General features: G+C 40.4%; 1 protein-coding gene and 1 long non-coding RNA gene across 2 annotated transcripts; one reads left to right on the forward strand and one right to left on the reverse strand.

Annotated features, from left to right (window-relative positions):
- Positions 1–3,018: 3,018 nt before the first annotated feature.
- On the forward strand, positions 3,019–5,971 carry LOC146686222 (uncharacterized). The gene is made up of 3 exons (XR_014916970.1): positions 3,019–3,364; positions 4,663–4,720; positions 5,753–5,971. It is a non-coding gene; the product is annotated as an uncharacterized LOC146686222 (long non-coding RNA).
- A 3,477-nt stretch (positions 5,972–9,448) lies between these two features.
- crip1 (cysteine-rich protein 1) lies at positions 9,449–13,236 on the reverse strand. Its single transcript, XM_085441869.1, has 5 exons — positions 13,063–13,236; positions 10,502–10,596; positions 10,255–10,312; positions 9,853–9,897; positions 9,449–9,703 (listed from the first exon to the last, which is right to left on the reverse strand). Exons 1-4 carry the CDS (start codon positions 13,100–13,102, stop codon positions 9,857–9,859), a joined length of 234 nt encoding a protein of 77 aa, XP_085297995.1. The 5' UTR covers positions 13,103–13,236; the 3' UTR covers positions 9,449–9,703; positions 9,853–9,856.
- Positions 13,237–18,235: the final 4,999 nt, after the last annotated feature.

An 18,235-nucleotide genomic window follows, 5' to 3' on the forward strand; every position in this document is an offset into this window, starting at 1 on the left:
ATGGCTTAATCACATCTGATTGGCTTATGTCATATTTAACCATATAGCTGTACGCTATTTGGTATCATAAATTGGGACATGACAGCAAGTCAGTGCAGCAATTTATTCCAACCTATTTAAATATTCATGGAAATACAGTAAATCAGACAAAAACAGTTTGTTCATATTTGGTATGACCGTCTTTCTTCTTCGACACAGTTTAATCTCTTAAAGATCTCCATATAGAAGAGAAACCAAAAGTTTCTCATTTGGGTTCATCGCTCCTCGGTCCTGTTTCTGCTGGTTTCCAGTACAGTTATGGTCTAAATTAGACCATAACTGTACTGCCTACAGCCTTTCCTCTTTCTCTTCCTTAAATGTTTCTTGACCACCACCCTTCCACTGAGACAATTTCTGCTGAGGCTTCAACGAACAGTAGATCAATCAGCTGCATCTCTCAGGTCTTTGCTGGATTTATTCCCATTTCTTCAGGATCTAGCTTTCAGACACTATCCATCTGTTCTAGTCTTTTAGTCTAGTCCAGTTTCCTAATATCTATCTAGCTATGTATCTATATATATGTAGACGAATACATAGATAAACATTACATCATCCTCATTGTGAGGTTATGCTCTTAAAGATAAAGTTCCTGCTCTTATTGGTGAGATTAGAGTGAAAACAAAAGTGTGTAATACAAAACTTTCATTTTCATTATTGAGTTTATTTCTGAGAGAAGGTGTCAAAGGTTTCTCACTGCAGCTTAGGATGCGCATGCGCAGGTTAGAGCATGAAACTTGTAAAACCCTGAGCCTTTGTAGCAATGATGCTTGGGTCTATATGGCTGTGACTGTGTAGGATGTTTAAGAGATAACTGTAGGATCTGACAGTGGAGATAAAGTGATGAGGGGAACTGAATACTCCCACTAGCAGCAGGGCAGTCTGGGAAAGGCAAACAAGAACAGCATGCTGTTCAGATGTGTCCTCTCGTTCTCTTTTTGCTCATTCCAGCCCGTGGGAGGAGAAGGCGGAGGAGGAAGACAAATAGGAGGAGTGGGAGCCAAGGAGGGAAACAGGCATCACAAAACTTTATCTGCCTATCTTACAGCTGGAGAAAATTAGAAATCAGGGCGGGCAAAGCTTTGCAAACACTGAATCAAAATTGCACAACACCTCCATCACATCCATCTCTGAGCGTTGGTTGAGTTTGAAAAATTGCACTCATCTTTTACATCTAAAAACACTTCTAAGACATTCCTGCAACTTAATGATAACTTGTATCAGCGCCAGTATTGCAAAGCATCCATCACATCAACAAAGAGAGACTAGAGGCTATTTATAACAGCTCTCATACAGTCCAAATCCCTCCCCAAGGCTCAGACAACATGTGTCAAGAGAAACTTGACAAATACAGCCAGGTGCTCTCCCTGAGTGTGTGTGAACAAGAGTGTGTGTGGGAGTTAGAGAGAGAGGAAATGAATGTGGGGATTTTTTTTGTTGTTGCTCAAACCCGATATATTACTTTCTGTGTCTGGCCATCAGAGCCAAGCCCAGCAGGAGGTGTGATATGAGAACTCTCAGCCTGATGTCCAGATCCTGCCAAATCCTGGACGGATCTGCCACCTAAATGTAGCACCTAAAATCTGACAAATGTTTCCAAACGTTTGCTGAAAAGTTCAAGGTTACAACAAAGAGTATAAAGGGTTCATTGATTTAAGTTTAATCTGTTTTGTTTTTTTGTCCAGACAATGAAAGGTTTTCAAGATATCCATCCATTTCAAACATGAAACATCTCAGCAACATTTTGACTGACTGAAGCTGATTTTGTGGCAGACATTTATATACCCCTCAGCTATCTCTCTGTGCAATCATCTCAAAGGTTTTGCAAAATATATTTCCACCAGCTCTTATTTTATTGTACCTTATAGCTTTCTGAGGAGCCTTCCTCCAGAGTTAATAACCACTTATTAGAACACTGGAGCGTGTTTTCAGACATTTCTCATCTGGTTGCACTCACTAAGCACAAAAAAGTGACAAAATAAACTGCATTCAAACCCTGGCTTCCATCTCACCGCTGTACAGATGGCTAATAATTATGGAATGAGGTGGGTGTGAACTGTTGGTTGCACAGAGTCACAGAAATGTTTGAAGGCTGCTCTGCGACGCCCCAAGTTGGTGCGGGAGGGGAACGCCTGACCACCTCACAAGCAGCTGTGCATATTGTTGCATTCAGGCGTAATTAGCAAAGGTTTGCATACTAATGTGCTAAATTAAGATGCTGGACATGGTGATAGGATGCTGATTAGTGCAGCCTCACAGAACCACATCCGTGGCCTTTTATTCCAATCCCCGTTTATTGTTGTAAATGATTAATGGCATTGTTTCACCACAGTTGCAAATGGTTTATTTTCTCACGTCGTTCCTAAACAGAGGGAGGGGAGGGTGCAAAGAGTGTGAAACAGACTAAAATACAGTTGAATTTCATTCTTATAAGGAGGCCCTTGTTACTGAAACTACCTGAAGCCATATTAACAGAGAGGAATGCTTGCTAAACTCGTTCATTTGGCTTAAACACATGGAAAAAAACAAGATTTTTTATTATTTTCCCAAACATCCAAGCCCAGGCTCGGAGGCCTTCCCGTCTCATTAACTACCTCAGAGCAGAGGCTTTCTCGTGGGCTTGGAGAGGCCGACTTATCCCCTCTCTGTGTGGTTTTTGGGGAGCTGGCTCCCATACAAGCGTTCATGGCAGCGGTTCATCGTTTCTGCACATACATACACACACTGGATCCTTATTAGCAATTACAACGCCAGAGGGTCTATTTATACACATCTGCTGAGACAGAGCACTGCAGCGGTAACAGATACATCCAGCAGCACTAATCAACTCCAGCCCAATCCCTGTAAACAAGATGAGAGGGCGGATAGAGGGAAGAGAGGAATAATGTACCAGGGGAAGGAGGAGGGTGAAGGCGGGAAGACAAAAATAGGAGAGGCGGCAGGATGGAAAAAAGAAATTAAGAGGGGAAGGGTAGAAAGAAAGGGATCAAGGGGTGAAAGAGGTGTAGATGAAGACTGGGAGAGTATCTGAGAAAGCCATCAATAATCAGTAACAGAAGTAAGGACCAGATTCTTCTCACAATAGCTGTTCCAGCTATTCTCCTGCTACACAGTCTTTCAAAGGAAAACTGAACTTCTAAATTAACATATACAGCCAACAGGCTGCTTTGGGATCCTCACCGGGGATAGAGATGACCCCGATTTACCCGATTTGTGCAAGACTCATTTTACAAACTCCCCACACCGGATTTTATTTTGCCAAAGCCAGTTCAAAAATGATAATGGGAGTGTGGAGGATTGTGATACTGTCCAACTGGAGTGTTTGCAGGTGACCACATAAAAAAATTAGTAAAATTAGGTGGCATTAATAAGGCTAATAACAAACAATAGTTTGCTGTTTATTTCACTCAAGGTCAAATTTTTCTTGACCTTCCTTGAAATGCTGGTAAAAAGAAAAAAGGCAAGAAGTCTTTTGGCTTTTTAAGTAGTGCAGCCTCTCCCCACCGTGCTGCTGCTGCTACTGCTGCTGCTACTACGTACTACTAAAGCCATTAAAAATGCAAGAATGTCTGCTCCACATTTAGTCAACCTTTTAATACTTTTAGAGGATTTGGGAAGCTTGAAAATTGATCTTTGAAAACAGCGGCTCAATATTTTGGGAAATACGCTAATTTGTTAAATTACAATCAGGAGCTGTTTAGCATAGCTTAGCATGAAGACTGTAAACCTGGGGAAACTGCTAGCCTAGCTATGTCCAAAGCAATACTGCGACTGCAACACACCTCAAAGAAGTTAAATTAAATCATTTTAAATAACAGCAGATTTTTTTTTCTAGATGAGGTAGAGGAAGAAAATGATGGGAACACCTTTCAAAAAAAAAAATCCATATATTTTTTAGACTTATCAAATTTAGCATCTTAGCTGCTAGCATAGACAGGTTGTGAGTCTATCACGGGGCTTAAACAGAGAGACTTAAGTGAAAAACAATGAAGATTAACAATACATTAAAAGTGTTGAAATAGCCTTTTCGTTGTGGAAATGAAGCTAGCTTCCTCACTTATACACCAAATGGAGTTTGAAGCAGGGGACTTCCTGTTGTGGTGCATGTTTGAAGTTGAAGGCCTCAGTTTTTATGCTGAGCTATACAAACTGACTGCTGGCTGTAGCTGGACAAATATGAAAGTGGTATTTTCCATCTGTTTACACAGAGATTAGTTGTAAGCAGTTCAATCAAAGGTTATTTCCAAATCTCATATTGCTGTGGTTAAATAATCAGAGGCCTAAAGGGCTCGATAATTATCTTAGCTCCTTTGAGCTCCTTTTGCAGGATGGTTTTTTCTCCTATGATTTAAACAATAGTCATTTTTAGCCATCTTTGCAGTATCATATTTAAACTTGGAAGCAATTAGGAAAATTGCTTTGTTGAAAATTGCTAACCTTGACTGAATTACTGCCATTAGAGCAAGAGAAATCCCTCTTTCTAACGGAGGGGAAAAAGTGAACAACTCTTTTAAACTCCTAACAGTTATTACTAATTACCTGCGAGGGTCAGTTTTTAAGTGAGTGAAAAGTATACAGTTGATTTCCTGTTCTAATTTTTTGTCTTTTAAAAAATCCCACTAACAGGTTTAGCAGCTGATGGCAGGCTGGACATTCTACCACGTGTTCACAGGCCGGTGCGGGTGTAAGGAACATTTTCACAAACACACCTTCTAATTTCTTAGCAGACCAGTCCTGTAGGAAAAACTGATGTAATGTTGGAGGAATATTAGCGTGCTGCCAGAGGCATAGGCCTAATGTATAAACTGGTGCGCTCCAGATTAGGACTTCCATAGCTTCACACATCTGATACAGATTCACTGTTAAACTGAAGGATGTAAAATATCCCTCCTGTCCCTCGGTGCTCTCACGCATTGTCCTTTTTAAACCCCCTTCTAGAAATCGGAGGCTGGATTTAGTCAACCAATGTACAAAATTCCAAAAAAGCTCTATCATGCAAAGAAGAAGCCATATGTAAATAAGACCCAGAAACACTGCCATCTTCTCTTGGCCAAATCTTATTTAAAAAGGACTGAGGCAAAGTGGAAACTGTCCTGTGCAGCAGGATGGCTTCATAGTAGAATCTGAAAGCTTAACCGCACTGCCTGCAGTCCAGACCTGTCAGTCACAGCATCACAAACTGAAAAATACAACAAAGAACACCCAGGACTGTTGAGCAGCTAGAATCTTATATCAAAACAAAAATAGGACAATATTTCTCTCCCCAAAGTCCAGCAGCTGGTCTCTTCAGTTCCCAGATGTTTGCAGACTGTTGGGAAGAGGGGGATGCTACGCTGTGGTAAACATGGCCCTGTTCCATCAGTTTCATAGTGACCTTATATGTTTCTTAAAATTCAACATTTTTTCAGTTTAAACATTTGATATGCTGGGTTTGTGAGATCTGCAAGACACTGCTTTTCCGTTTTTATTTACATTTCACTCAGACAACCGAGCCAAACTCCAGAATAACATAGTTCAACAACACATTACGAAGAAAGACATGAAGTTTATTACAGATATGACAAGAATCATGATTTTTAAGGTTTCCAGATATTTCTAGCACAAACATCTCTGGTCATGTCTTGTTTTAATGTTGTTGCCTCTGCACTTTGATTTCAACCACAATTAAAGTGTTGCTACACTTTTTGCTGTCAGTCATCTGTTCCTGCTTTTTCAGGTGGATGATAGGATGCTACAGATCCTTGACCTCACCTGCTGATTTTGTGCTCCACCAATCATAAAAAAATGACCTTCAAACCGCCTCCAGCTTTTTAAACAGGGACAAGGTCAGCGTGCAGCGTTTTGCACTGCCACCAGGGGTCGCCAAAGTCAATAAAATTTCAAGAAGATTTTAATAAACATTTAGAAGTTAGAACCTGCTGTGGAGCTTGTAATTAATTTTATGTGCTGTTCATGTTTAGTGATAATTTAAATTAAACTATAAGAATGGCACTTATGTGTTTTATTTTTATTTACATGTTTTATTTATCCTTCCTTTTCATGCTGTCAACTGCTGCGGATCCCGTTCACAACAACTGGATCTTTTCCAAGAATTAGTCCATCTTTCTAGCGGCATTCCCAGGTCTGTGTGTGCATGAGTTATTACAGCTGTGAGACAATTATTTTCCAGTCTTTAAAAGGTTCATGGGTCTAATTTTCTTTTTCATGCTGACACAGCGGGTCTGTGTTGGCAAATTACCCTGGTTTCCACCGTGACGGGAAAAAAAAACCCTGGAAGCCCTTCACCTTAAGTGCTGTGTAAGTCATCATTAGTGAATGTGTACTGCCTGCACTATGCTTTCTTTATGATCAGCAAAATTATTCGCACTTTAATAAATTAGGCCTCAACCACATGAATCATGTATGTGCCGCTGGGAGCCAGGAATAAGTGTGCTCATCACTGACTGCGTTTGATGCATGTACTTTTGTTTTTGACAGTGCTTATGGTCACATTTCAGGCACTAAAGGCTGTTTACCATGAAGCTATGAACTTAACTAAAGCTGCAGATTTCACACAAACATCTGAGGGCATCACAACCACAAAGATGTGGTATTTCCTGTGCAGAAAGCTGAGAGGGAAATGTTTGAAGCCACAGTGGTAGCTATTATTATCATCACAGGAGGCATTTAGATGCACAGCACCCCACTATACCAATTCAAAGAAAAGTAACCCTACTTATTCGTAACTTCCAAATAAAGTTATTCAAAAGCAGGGAACCTGCTTCGACTTTCTTTCCCCCCCATTCAGATCATTTAGTTTTCCAATGCAGAAATTAAGCACTTTTTCACTGCTTTATATTTGTAAACATCCATAAGTGTTAAATAGATTTGCTTGATTAATATAAAAAGTTTCTGCCTAAGCTTTTGATCAATTCTTTTCTACTGTACCTTCATTATCATTATTGGACTTTACTGATGCATATCTGGCTTGTAAGTGCTTCATATTTTTATTGATTTGTTTAAATATTGTTTCTAATAATGTCTGATTTCCTTTTTTCTAGATGTTATTTTACTTGACTGATTGATATCTTTGATGGATTTAAAGCTGTTCCATTTTCTTTTAGAAATACTGGCCAATCTGTTTGTGTAAGACCTTGATCTGGATGTTGACTGTGTAATAGCGGATGTTTACTGCTGTATGCACAACGGATGCACTGGGGGGAAATTCTTAACCGGTACTGATACGGGCATCTGGTTCAGAACAAATTTACATCTGTTAATTCGAGTTTGGTGGAAAATGTAATCAAAAACAGAATGCTACTTGCGATTTGCATATCTCATAAACTCATATGTTATTCACAATAGAACATAGAAAACATATCAGATGTTTAATCAGCGAAAATTAACCATATTTTAAGAAAAATGTTGGCTTCTTTTGAAGTTGATGACAGCTACGTGTCTCAAAGAAGTTGGGTGCCATCAATAAAAGGCTGGAAAATCATGTTCTTGAACATAAAATTGTGAAGACTTTGAGTGTCTCATCCTCTACGGTGCATAATATCATCAACAAATTGAGAGAGTCTGGAGAAATCTCTGTGCGCAAGGTACAGGGCTGCAAATCAGTAGTGGGGAAAAATGGATGTCTGCACGCTTCCAGTCCTCAGGCGGCACTGCATTCCATAACAGTGTGATGGAAATCACCGCATGGGCTCAGGAACACTTCCAGAAATCACTGTCTGTGAAAACAATTCACTCTGCTGTCCACTAATGCAGGTTAAAGCTCCATCATGAAGAGAGAAAGACAAATATAAACATGATCCAAAAACAGACCCATTTTTTTGTGGTCTGATGAATTGACATTTGAAATTCTTTGTAGATCATTGTCCACCTGTTTAACAGCCTTCTTCATCTCTGATGTAATGCATGTTATGAGGGTGCATTGGTCCCTAGCAAATTGTGCACATCTGGAAAGGCATCATCAGTGCTAAAAGGTATACACAGGTTTTAGAGCAACATATGTTCGAATCCAGATAAATCTTTTTCAGGGAAGGTTTTGCATATTTCAGCACAACAATGATAAACTGCATTTATCATCTATTACAACAGCATGGCTTCATAGTAGAGGGATACAGGTGCTAAACCGACCTCCCTGTAGTCTTTAAATGTTGCAAAGATTTGTTGTAAATAAAAGACCGGCCTACTGTAGCTTCTGGGTTTGAAAAGCTAATTCCATAAAACATATTTTCTTTTAATGCCCTGAAGGGGGCAACTCTGAAAACTAAAAATTTTATTGTGGCACTTCTGGGAATTTATCAGCTGGTCTTCTTCATAGAAATACAGATGTTTATATCATACTAGATTGCAATCAATCCCTGATAATGTCTCACCGGCATTATCATGCAGTTTAACTGGAAAATAACAAGTGCTTAGACAGAACCTTCAGCATGTATGAACAGGCTTTTTTTTTTACACCGTATGTCGCAGCCAGTTTGGAGGAGAAGCAGAAATAAATGACTTGATTGCCAAACATCCTCTGCATGCCTTCATCAGCTGCCTGAGTGTCTGAGGCCTTGCTCGAGATTTTCCCCTGACAGCGAGCCTCTTTGTTTAAGACAAAAAGGGTGACAGCCAGACTGACGGACACACTGCTCATCTGTTGTGGCTTATTTGTGTCTGTTGCCACGGCAACCGTCCTGCTGTGATGGCAGAGGGAGAGAGACGATGGTGGTTGCTCTGCTTTTCAAGGGCAAAACTCTGGAAACCAAGCGGAAATTTGCGGCGAGCTGCAAAGACTCAAACCGCCCATCTAACCAGCGGCCTGGTCAAGGTTCAGGTGTCGATTCCTTTCAAAAGCCAGCTACTAAAATGGAAACATTAATGCTGCTGGGATGAAGTCATAACTCACATTATCTTCCATTATCATAAAACGGAACAAAAACAGGAGGCTGATGGGTTATTCTTCTTGGCTTGACCTGGTAATCAGTGCATCTGCACTGGGCATTTATTTTTAGCTGTGGGTAAGGCTTTACTTCATAGGTTGGGACAATGTTGATAATAAATCTCTCTTTAATGTGTCATCCTGTGGATTAGCAAGTTTTGTGGGTCCAGAAATAGACCTTTCATGGCATCGAGTTCCCACACGTGTTGTGTTTTCTGTCACACATTTTTAAAATGATATCATTTAGAGTGAGAAGTGCGAAGAAAAATACACAAGCTCATCACAATTGAGCTCCGCCTGCTGATGAAGATCATCTAATCCAAACAAAAGTTTATCATCGCGCAATAACTACTGCTGTGTATTGTATCTGGCTGTTACTGGCTTTTATTCCAATATGTTCTCCTTATTTTCCAACAGCTAGTTAGATCTCCATGCATAGGATCAATTAAAGTTTGCAGAGAGTCAATGAGCAAAAAACTAGCAAACGAAGCGACACAAATTTTAAAAAGTGTTTAATCAGACTGACCGCCCTAATGAAAAGATGAGACCAGAGGACAGTCACTTCATAACATATAATGGGAATGCAAAAATCAGACGACAGAGTTCAAATTCATAAAATAAAAGAACACGCACACAAAATGTGTCTGAACGAGAGCACGGTTTGTTTGCTGGTTTTGATTGTGACTTCTGAGCATGCTGGCTTCTTCCATGTAGTTTCCAGGCAACATTTTCACTGCAGGGCCCCTGAACCTGACAGAGACGCCAAGAAAAACACACGTCAGAAGGAGCAAAGTACAAGAAGGGATTTGCTTACTATCTTTGTGTATGAAAATGGCATGGAAACTATAGGAGACGAGCAAATGTAAGCAAATGAATGAAAGGACGATGGACGTGAATACCTATTTATTTATATGTGTGGCTCTCAGCTCCACCGCGTCCAAATCCTGGAAGGAAGAAAGACAGTGATTTTTAGAAAAAAGTGATTAAACATTGGTTAAATTGTTAAACATTGCAGGAATCTAAGACAGAGCAAATCCTTTCATTTGGTTTGAGAGTTTAAAGAGACGTTTAAATGTTTTACTGCATGTGCGATCAGCTGATAAGTGTGCTCTGATAGGACCATTTCTAGTCTACACAACACAGATGCAAAACATCATCCCCAATCAGGGCGCAGCTCCTGAGTCTCAGTACCAAAGGTGATTGCGTCTGTCTTTTATAGTTTTTTGATTGTGCTGTTCGAGAGGGGTCAGAGCGAGTTCAGTTATTGTGTAATCTGGATTATTCGAGCTGAATGCGCTTACCTTTAGGTCCGAACAGAGCAGCGTAGCAGGGTTTGTTACAGTAAGGCTTGCCTTCATGCTGTAAGAGGCAAACATGTGTCAAACCATCTGGAAACAGTAAAGCTGTTACTGTGCATGTCTGCATTGTGAGTGTATTTAGAAGGTTGTTTTAGTAAAGTAAAACACTTCAACGTTATGCAGATGTGATAAAACCGTGCACACAGGAGGTGAAACTACAGGATATTTTCATGTGATTTGACTATCTCACCTCTGCGTGTGAGCCTGGTGAAAGAGTCTTGCTGCACTTCTCACATCTTAGGCAGGGCCTGTGCCAGTCCTTTCCCAGTGATGTCACCTTCTCGGCTGCAAAGCACAAAAAAAATCAAATGTAATCACAGCGGACTCTAACTTATCCCCACAAACACACATAGTATCATCTGGAGAGGACACGGAAGCTTTCCACGATAACTTACTGGGCCAGTCACAATCTGAGGCGCATATGGGGTATATTAATAATAGGTATACATATTAATTCAGTGTCTGTTTAAAAGTTGGGTGTGGTACTCGAAGCCCGAAGTGTCCCTGAGAAGCGTCCCTCATAAACCCTGATATAGCCAGTTTTTAATCAGATTGTCAGGGCTGTTCTGCACAAAGATCCATCATAAGGACTGTAAACGTGGGAGGGAACCGTACTCAGCAGAGACCTATGTTTCATGTATGGAGAAGACAAGTCACATGCTAACATGTGGTCGAATTGCAGCCAAGAAACTGCTCAGGTTCAGCGAGGCAGACCCCCGAGCCATAGAGGGGTAACTGAAGACAAGATTAGCCTCTGCAGATTTTCTAAAAATTAAAAAGTGAGAAAGGACAGCGGATGCACGAAAGAATGAAACTGTCAAAATGTCAGGAAATGACCTATTTAGTTCCCAAGAATAGCCCGATGTGGCACGGGGTTATGCAACAGATGGTGGATGCAGGGTGGGGTCAGCCTCTCTCTCAGGCCAACTCATTGAAAATTTTTCAGCTGAATGCGGTGGACAAAAAAGTCCGACCCTGAAACAATGACCGTGCTTAACTTCAAATAACAAACCAATGCGCTGAGCAAACAGTGGCTTGACAGTGATGTAGGAGAATATAATGATGCACATTCACGCTCCCTTGATCGCGTATAAATCTGATAGTCTCATTGTTTTGTGCGACAGCTGCAGTATTTATTTTACCTCATAATATGACGTGAAATTAGGCGAGCCAGACAGAAGAATAACGAAGTTCGCTCTCAGCTTTGAATCTGCAGCTCGTTGGAGCAGGTCCAGCATACACAAACATGCAAATCTGAATGGAGAAACGTACCATGGGAGGGGAGACTCACCCACTTTTACTTTCAAATAATTTCCCAAATTATCAAGGACAGGCTGCTATGCTAAAAAAAGGAGAAATAAACAGGGAGTTTTAAGCACTTAGAGTTATGAGAACTTTTTTCTGCACGTGTTTATAAAAGTACACTTATTTAGCGAGTTAGATGAGAAAGCAGATAACAGCCCGCATTTATTTCTGTCCAGAAAAAAATAACTAGCTGCTTAGCCGAGGCTCTGGCTGATTAAAAATATCCGTTATATGTGGGTAAATTAAACACACAAGACTCAATGTTAAACTTGCGAAGAAGATGCGAGGGGAGTGAAGTGCAATAAAGACAATCGCACACTGATGTGGAAAGGAGTGAGACGGTTGTGCAGACAATTCAAGACAACGAGAAGATTGTGAGCACACACAAAGAAGGCAAAGCTTTGTTCTAGCTTTCTTCTCCTTCGGCTGGATATAAACTTTTTCTTTTCCTACACTGGGGAAAAAAAGAGGAAAAAAAACAAGCCATGTCTGACTAGCTTGTTCTGACCAAAACAAATTGGTTTGCTTGTATTGGCCAAGAGGGAAGAGTTTATCCATGAGCAGGGAGAATGGAAAGTTACACGGACCATCCATCTGACTGACAGTCCAAAGACTCGTCTTTGTATTTTGCATTGGCCTCAGCTTCTATACATCTTCCCCAAGAGAAGATTTATCTGTTGCGCTACTGAGCAGGAGACAATGTGGTAAATGGATTAAGACACAAATAAACCTGAGCGAGCCCCCCTTTTTCCTCCCTGGATGCTGTAACTGGTCCCTGCTTTGAGAGCATTCTCACAAGATAGACGGAGGTGTATTTAAGCAGAGGAGAAACCTGTTTCCTTGGTCTAGTCATTATTCACGGAACTCATCCCTCATTAAGGAGGACAAACCACTTCCACCAGGAGCAAAGACCTCAAACTCTAAAGTAGTCTGACAGCAAGAAAGCTTCCAGAGTGCAGTGACCTGTTAAAACTGCTATTTATCTGTGTAACTATCTGATTACACTTAATTTATTATTAGTGATTGTCAAAACTTAAGTGTATTCAGTATAGATAATATTATGTATCACAGGTGTAAGCAATAATCTAATAATTCATCCTACTTCGTGCATACTTTGACTTCCTGTAAATTGCGTATTTTTGAGCAATTTAACTGCTTTTTTAACGCTAAACTCTTCCAAAAATACAAAACATGCACTATTTCTTATTTTCTAAACATTAGCAGGTTATTAATATACACCAGGAAAGCATTATATACAGGTTTACTATTCCCCCCCGTCTAATATGCAAGTGAAAGGCATGCGTCTCAGTCAGTCTGTCAGACTCTTGGTTTCCTGTTTCGTCCTTTGTACAAAAAAGCCACCGGTTTTTAAAAACTAGAAAATCCCGGATGCTTCTCACAGTGTTAGTACACGAGTAAAATTGTAATAGAGAACTCAGATCTTACCGAAGTAAACTTCCTTCTCGCACTTTGGGCACTTCGGCATTTTTGTTGCAGCTGTGAGTGATAGTCTGGAGAAGAGAGCAAAGTCTTGATAAAGTTTCCTGCAGCTGTCACCGGCCCACCTGTTCGCTCTGACTGACCACGCCTGCTCTAAAGTGCAGATGTTGCCGCGCTCCGTGCTGCATTTATAGCGCAGAGGAAATAGTTCGACTGTGTTTTTTTTCCTGCAGTGGGAGAGGCCTCAACCACGTTGTGTTGAAGAGACGTGTACGTGCAGAGCACATGACACGAGGAACCGAAATTAAAGAATGAGCTTGCTACACATAAAGTGCATTTCTTTTTGCACTATTATAAAACACGGTTTTGCTTTGTCCCTGATTGTGAGCTGCAAATTGAGCATTTCTTCTTTTCAAGGTCACATGATGAAATCGATCAAAAGTTGCTCTGTTTTAATGTTGTATAATTAAATAAATATAATCATGTTAAATTGCTGTTATCTTCTCCTTAAACTAATGAGCGATCAGTTAATTAGAGTGTAGCATTGCATACGATGAATTATTTTAAAAACACACTGAATTATTCATCCCCAGAAAATCTTCTGTTCATATTTAAATCTTCATGTCCACTTAATCTCTCATCTCCCTCATTTTAAAACTTTAAAAACAATGATTGTGTGACTTGTAACTCCTATAAGAAAGTATCAACAAAATGTTATCCTGAGGAATCTCCCACACCTGAGCTCCTTCTCTAAAAGGAGGGTAAAAGGGGCCTCCTCATTGTCATCATCATCGATCTGTTTGACACATGGCTATTCACTGCTGGCTGGCAAGTTAATCCACATGATGAATAATCCAAGTCGAGGTGCACACACCTGTGCACGAAGAGCTTTGTGTATTCAGGAGTGCAGGTTTTCTGTAGCCATTATAAAACGTATGTATGTACTCTTTGGAATTACTCTGTGCAAATAAGTGCCAAGTAGAGTCAAACACAATGTGTTTAAGCTAACAACACAAAAAATAATTACATGCTTTAAATGTAGACAGTGATTAAACTTTGAAAAACATTAGAAAAAGGAAGCGAATGCTTGGTCACAGTGAAAAAAACAATTTCTAGACACTAAAGATCAGCTCTTATCTGCAGATCTGATGTCTGGTTCTTTTGAGGTTAGCCCCTTTCAGACTAAGCTTTGGGCTCTGACTAGGCTGCTCCAAAAGGCAGCTACTTCAGTGCCCTACTCCATCGCAAAACTTCTACCCAGCTTCAGATGCTGTCCGAAATGTCCAAAATTTATGCACTCCGTCACGTTTTCCAAAATCATGCAATGTGCCGGATTAGAGTCTCTGCTGGACTGATTCTGGCATCTGGGCCTTAAGTTTGACACCCTGACCCATATGATACCTCAAAAAAACCTTTCCTTTGACTATGGTAAGACTCAAAGGCAGACAAATCTCCAAATTAACCAAAAACAATTATAATCAAGGGGTTAAATCTCTGTGAAAAGAACATGTAAACATAAACAGAAAATGGCTTAAAATAATTGAATTAATTAGTGAAATTGAAACGTTTTCCACTCAAGCTGCAAGCTTATCTGAAGTAATCCAAACACACATGGATGTAAAGATAAGTAGCAATATTCACTTTTATAAAATTAATAAAGTAAAAAATGACTTTAAGTGAGTTTAAGTGATCAGTTTAACATGTTGCAAAAGGTTTGTGCACCTGCGTGCGGAGGTAGCTGCACGGCACCTGCTCTCTTGTTTTTATTGTTGGTTTTTATTCTTTTAAGAAGTCACTGTTGGCGTGAGATTGCATCACATTCATGACAATGTTAATGTCAGTTGACTCTCATGCTTGTTCTTTGCCGTAATCACCTCAGCAGAGGCCGATCACACCCAACCGAGGGCGACTTTTGACCTGATCAGAAAAGCCATTGTTGCATAACAATCCATATGTGTATGAGTGAGGACCTTAGCATGTTGCGCATACAGACACGCCTGTTGTCTGCCAAAGCTGAAGGACTTCTCAAACCCTCTGAGGAGCTTATGGAAATTAGATCACTATGACAACCAAAACAAAACAAAAACAAAGCAAAAAAATCAGTTATGATGTTACCTTTAGCTATCTTTAGCGTTCACGAGGATAGCAGAGCTAATCAAGACGACAGTTTCACTAAGATCATTTGAAATTGCCCTAAACACAAGATCCAACCCATATCCCTTGTTAGGTGTCAGGCATTAAATTATTTTCTTCTTCATCTGCAGGCAGCAGTGTTACTTAACAGCGGCGGGAAACATACCAAAACGAAGAGGGAGAAAAGAGAAATCCAACCTAACATGCTTCCATCAGTGCTAGCGGTGTGACTAATCAGGTCCTCGGCACTGCAAATTTCTGTGCACCGGGGGAAAATTAAATAATGCTGAAAAAAAAGAAGATCCAGTGCAGTATGGTTGAAATCTTGTTAGCTGTGGTTCACGGCGAAGGTTTAACCTGCAGGTTTGGCTAAATCGTTGGTTTGAGAAGATCACCATGTAATTTTCTTCATGGGATGGTTTCCATTAAATTAGAGATGTAAGGCTGAAGCCTAATCTTCAATGATTAATTGGTGAACTAATCTCCCTGCCACCCAGGTAGCTGCAAGGGAGCGGTGTTATGGCTCAGTGGCCTGAGATCTGCTCCAGAGTCTGCTTGGGCTTCGTCCAGCCATTGAGGTTGATGAGTTGCTGCCTTGTAATTACACCAAAAAAAGAGATTAGTTCAACTCCCTTAAATAGGCAAGATTAAGGTGAAGGTTTTATGTTCTACATCACTAATCAAGCACAGTAATAACTCAAGAACCACATGAAGACAACAGTGTACACATGCACATCAGCCGGGTTGAGCTTTGTAGGCAGATGTGAGCTTCAGTTTGCAGCTTTTTAAGAGTTAAAGCTGTTTAGGGTGGCAGAATTGTTTGGACAAACTGGTTTTAGTTGGTTTGAGGTTATACCTTTGATGGAACTCTGCTGAATCAGGAATAATGGACTCCATTTTCAGCTTGGTGTAGTCACGAAATTCAAAAGTCTTCGGAGCCAAAAAGGATTAAAAGCTGCAGATGGCCACGTGAGGCTGGCTCCAAAACTGAGCCAGTCCCCATGATAAAATGGTGAAGTGTACAGCAGGAATTAATGTGCTTACAGCCCAATACAAATACAAACAAAGCTATTTTCCCCTTTCGTGACAAAAGCAAGGGGACTGAGTTCTTTTCGTCCTTCAAATTATATCGAAATTATTTTTATGCCTAAAGTTATGGATTGTCAAGTGCCAGCTAGACCTCTAGCTTCCTGGCTCCAAGAAATATAGGATGAGAGTGTTAAACACACATGAGGTTCAACAGTGTAGCAGGTTACACATTTGACTAAGAAGTGAAGGATCCCCAGCAAATTTCTGCGAGGTTACACCAATCCTCTGGGGATTAGGTAACACTTCATAACACAACCTGTGTTTTTGCAGGTAAGAAGTCAGGTTTTTGCAAGAAACAATGAAACAAGTACACTGTAAGTACCCTAAACTTTCTGGGGCGCGGGTCGTGTTATGGAGTGACTAAGGTGCAAGTACTGCATACTTACATGTGTTTTGCAGGCAACTAGTACAGGGTACTTACAGTGCACCTGTTTCATTGTTTCTTGCAAAAAACCGACTTGTTGCCCTCAAAATGCACGTAAGTACAGGGTACTTGCGCCTTATTTGTGGGTCGTGTTATAAAGTGTTACCAGGGATTGTATCATAAAAGTAGAAGGTATGGAGGCTTGATTCTGCCGCTGAAAGATTTATTTATTTGTTTGTTTTTCTGAAACTTTTTTGCCATACATAAGTCAGAATTCTGGGTTTAGTTTAATGTTTAGTGTTGAGATAAAAGCCCCGATTTGGATTTTTAGACAGCAAAAACTAACTAAATAAAAATAATTCATTGGTGGTAAAAATCTATCAAAACAGACCTGCAGGGCTACCTGCTGTGGAAACCCCCTGCAAATAAAGGAGCAGATGAAAGAAGATTCAGAGTGACAAAAATGCCTAACATGACACTGTGAAAATGGAGCTGACAGACCAGTGGGTGTTGTCATGGTGATATAGCCTCTCTGATCGCAGCCCAGGCAAATTCTTTATATAGGTTTATATTTTATGACAGAAAAAGCCTATTCAGTATTTCTGCTGAAAATACGTCATGTTTTCCTCGAATGTAGTCACAATGCTGTTTTATATTCTGGTCACATCATTCAAACACTCTGATACGGCTCGTGACCTTTAAACCAGAGAATTCATGCGATCCATGTGAGGTTCTGGCTCAAGCGCCCTGTGCACGGAGCAGCTACTGCAAGCTACTGTCAGCTAAATACTGTGTTATTCTTAGGGTGCATGACATCACTGCTTGGTGCATTTGATGCAGTAAAATCTGACATTTCAATTGCATGTGCATTAATCAGAAAATTAAGAGGAAAATTAGAGAGGCCCCTTAATTTGCAGGAAGATTAATGGCCCATGGAAAAAGTCCAAAATTACTTACAGAGCAGCAAAATGAGCCCAATAAATTTAATGTCACGGGTCTCAAAATAACCTCTGCCCTGGTTGTTTGATTTTTTTTTCTGGGTTTTGTTGAATTTATGTTAGCGCATTGTAATTATGCACAGTGATGGATCAGTTTCTGCATAAGGAGCAACACAAGTAAACTAAATCTGCTTTTAGGGAAACGCGGAGTAAAGGGAAAAAAAGAATCATGGCAAGGTGTTGGCCATCACTCCTGCAGATCTGTCAGATGGGTGCCCAGGGGATGGAGGTGGAGCAGGGGAGAAGATGAATCATGAAAGCCAAACTGTGTCAGCTGTGGCTGAGCAATGGAAGCAAGTCCTTTCTGATTTACTGTACGTGGATTCAGTACGCAAAACGTTCTGCACATACACCTATTTACGTACTATTCAAAGAGACTTTAATTAGTTTTTCACCCAGCTTGTGGAGCATTTCATCAGCGTTCAACTCACTGCTTTAGTTTTGTGGGGCCCCCACATGATTGTTTAGACCCACTTTCACAGATTTCACAACTTTAATCAGCGACAAAGGTCCAAACTCTATTTTTTCCCCCCTCGCTCGCACACACACAAAGACACACTCCAGGTTTTTCCAGGGTTGCTATCAGCTCCCAGTT

The sequence above is a fragment of the Copadichromis virginalis genome, linkage group LG19, assembly GCF_057382275.1.
Source record: "Copadichromis virginalis isolate Kocher_CV1m ecotype Utaka linkage group LG19, C_Virginalis_male_GT1.1, whole genome shotgun sequence".
Classification (NCBI taxonomy): domain Eukaryota; kingdom Metazoa; phylum Chordata; class Actinopteri; order Cichliformes; family Cichlidae; genus Copadichromis; species Copadichromis virginalis.

Coding starts and splice junctions, on each gene's coding strand:
- crip1 (XM_085441869.1), bottom strand. CDS start 13,102: ATGCCGAAGTGCCCAAAGTGCGAGAAGGAAGTTTACTTCG. Junction 10,597..13,062: donor CGAGAAGGAAGTTTACTTCG/GTAAGATCTGAG, acceptor TGTGCTTTGCAG/CCGAGAAGGTGACATCACTG. Junction 9,898..10,254: donor TGCTCTGTTCGGACCTAAAG/GTAAGCGCATTC, acceptor TCTTCCTTCCAG/GATTTGGACGCGGTGGAGCT.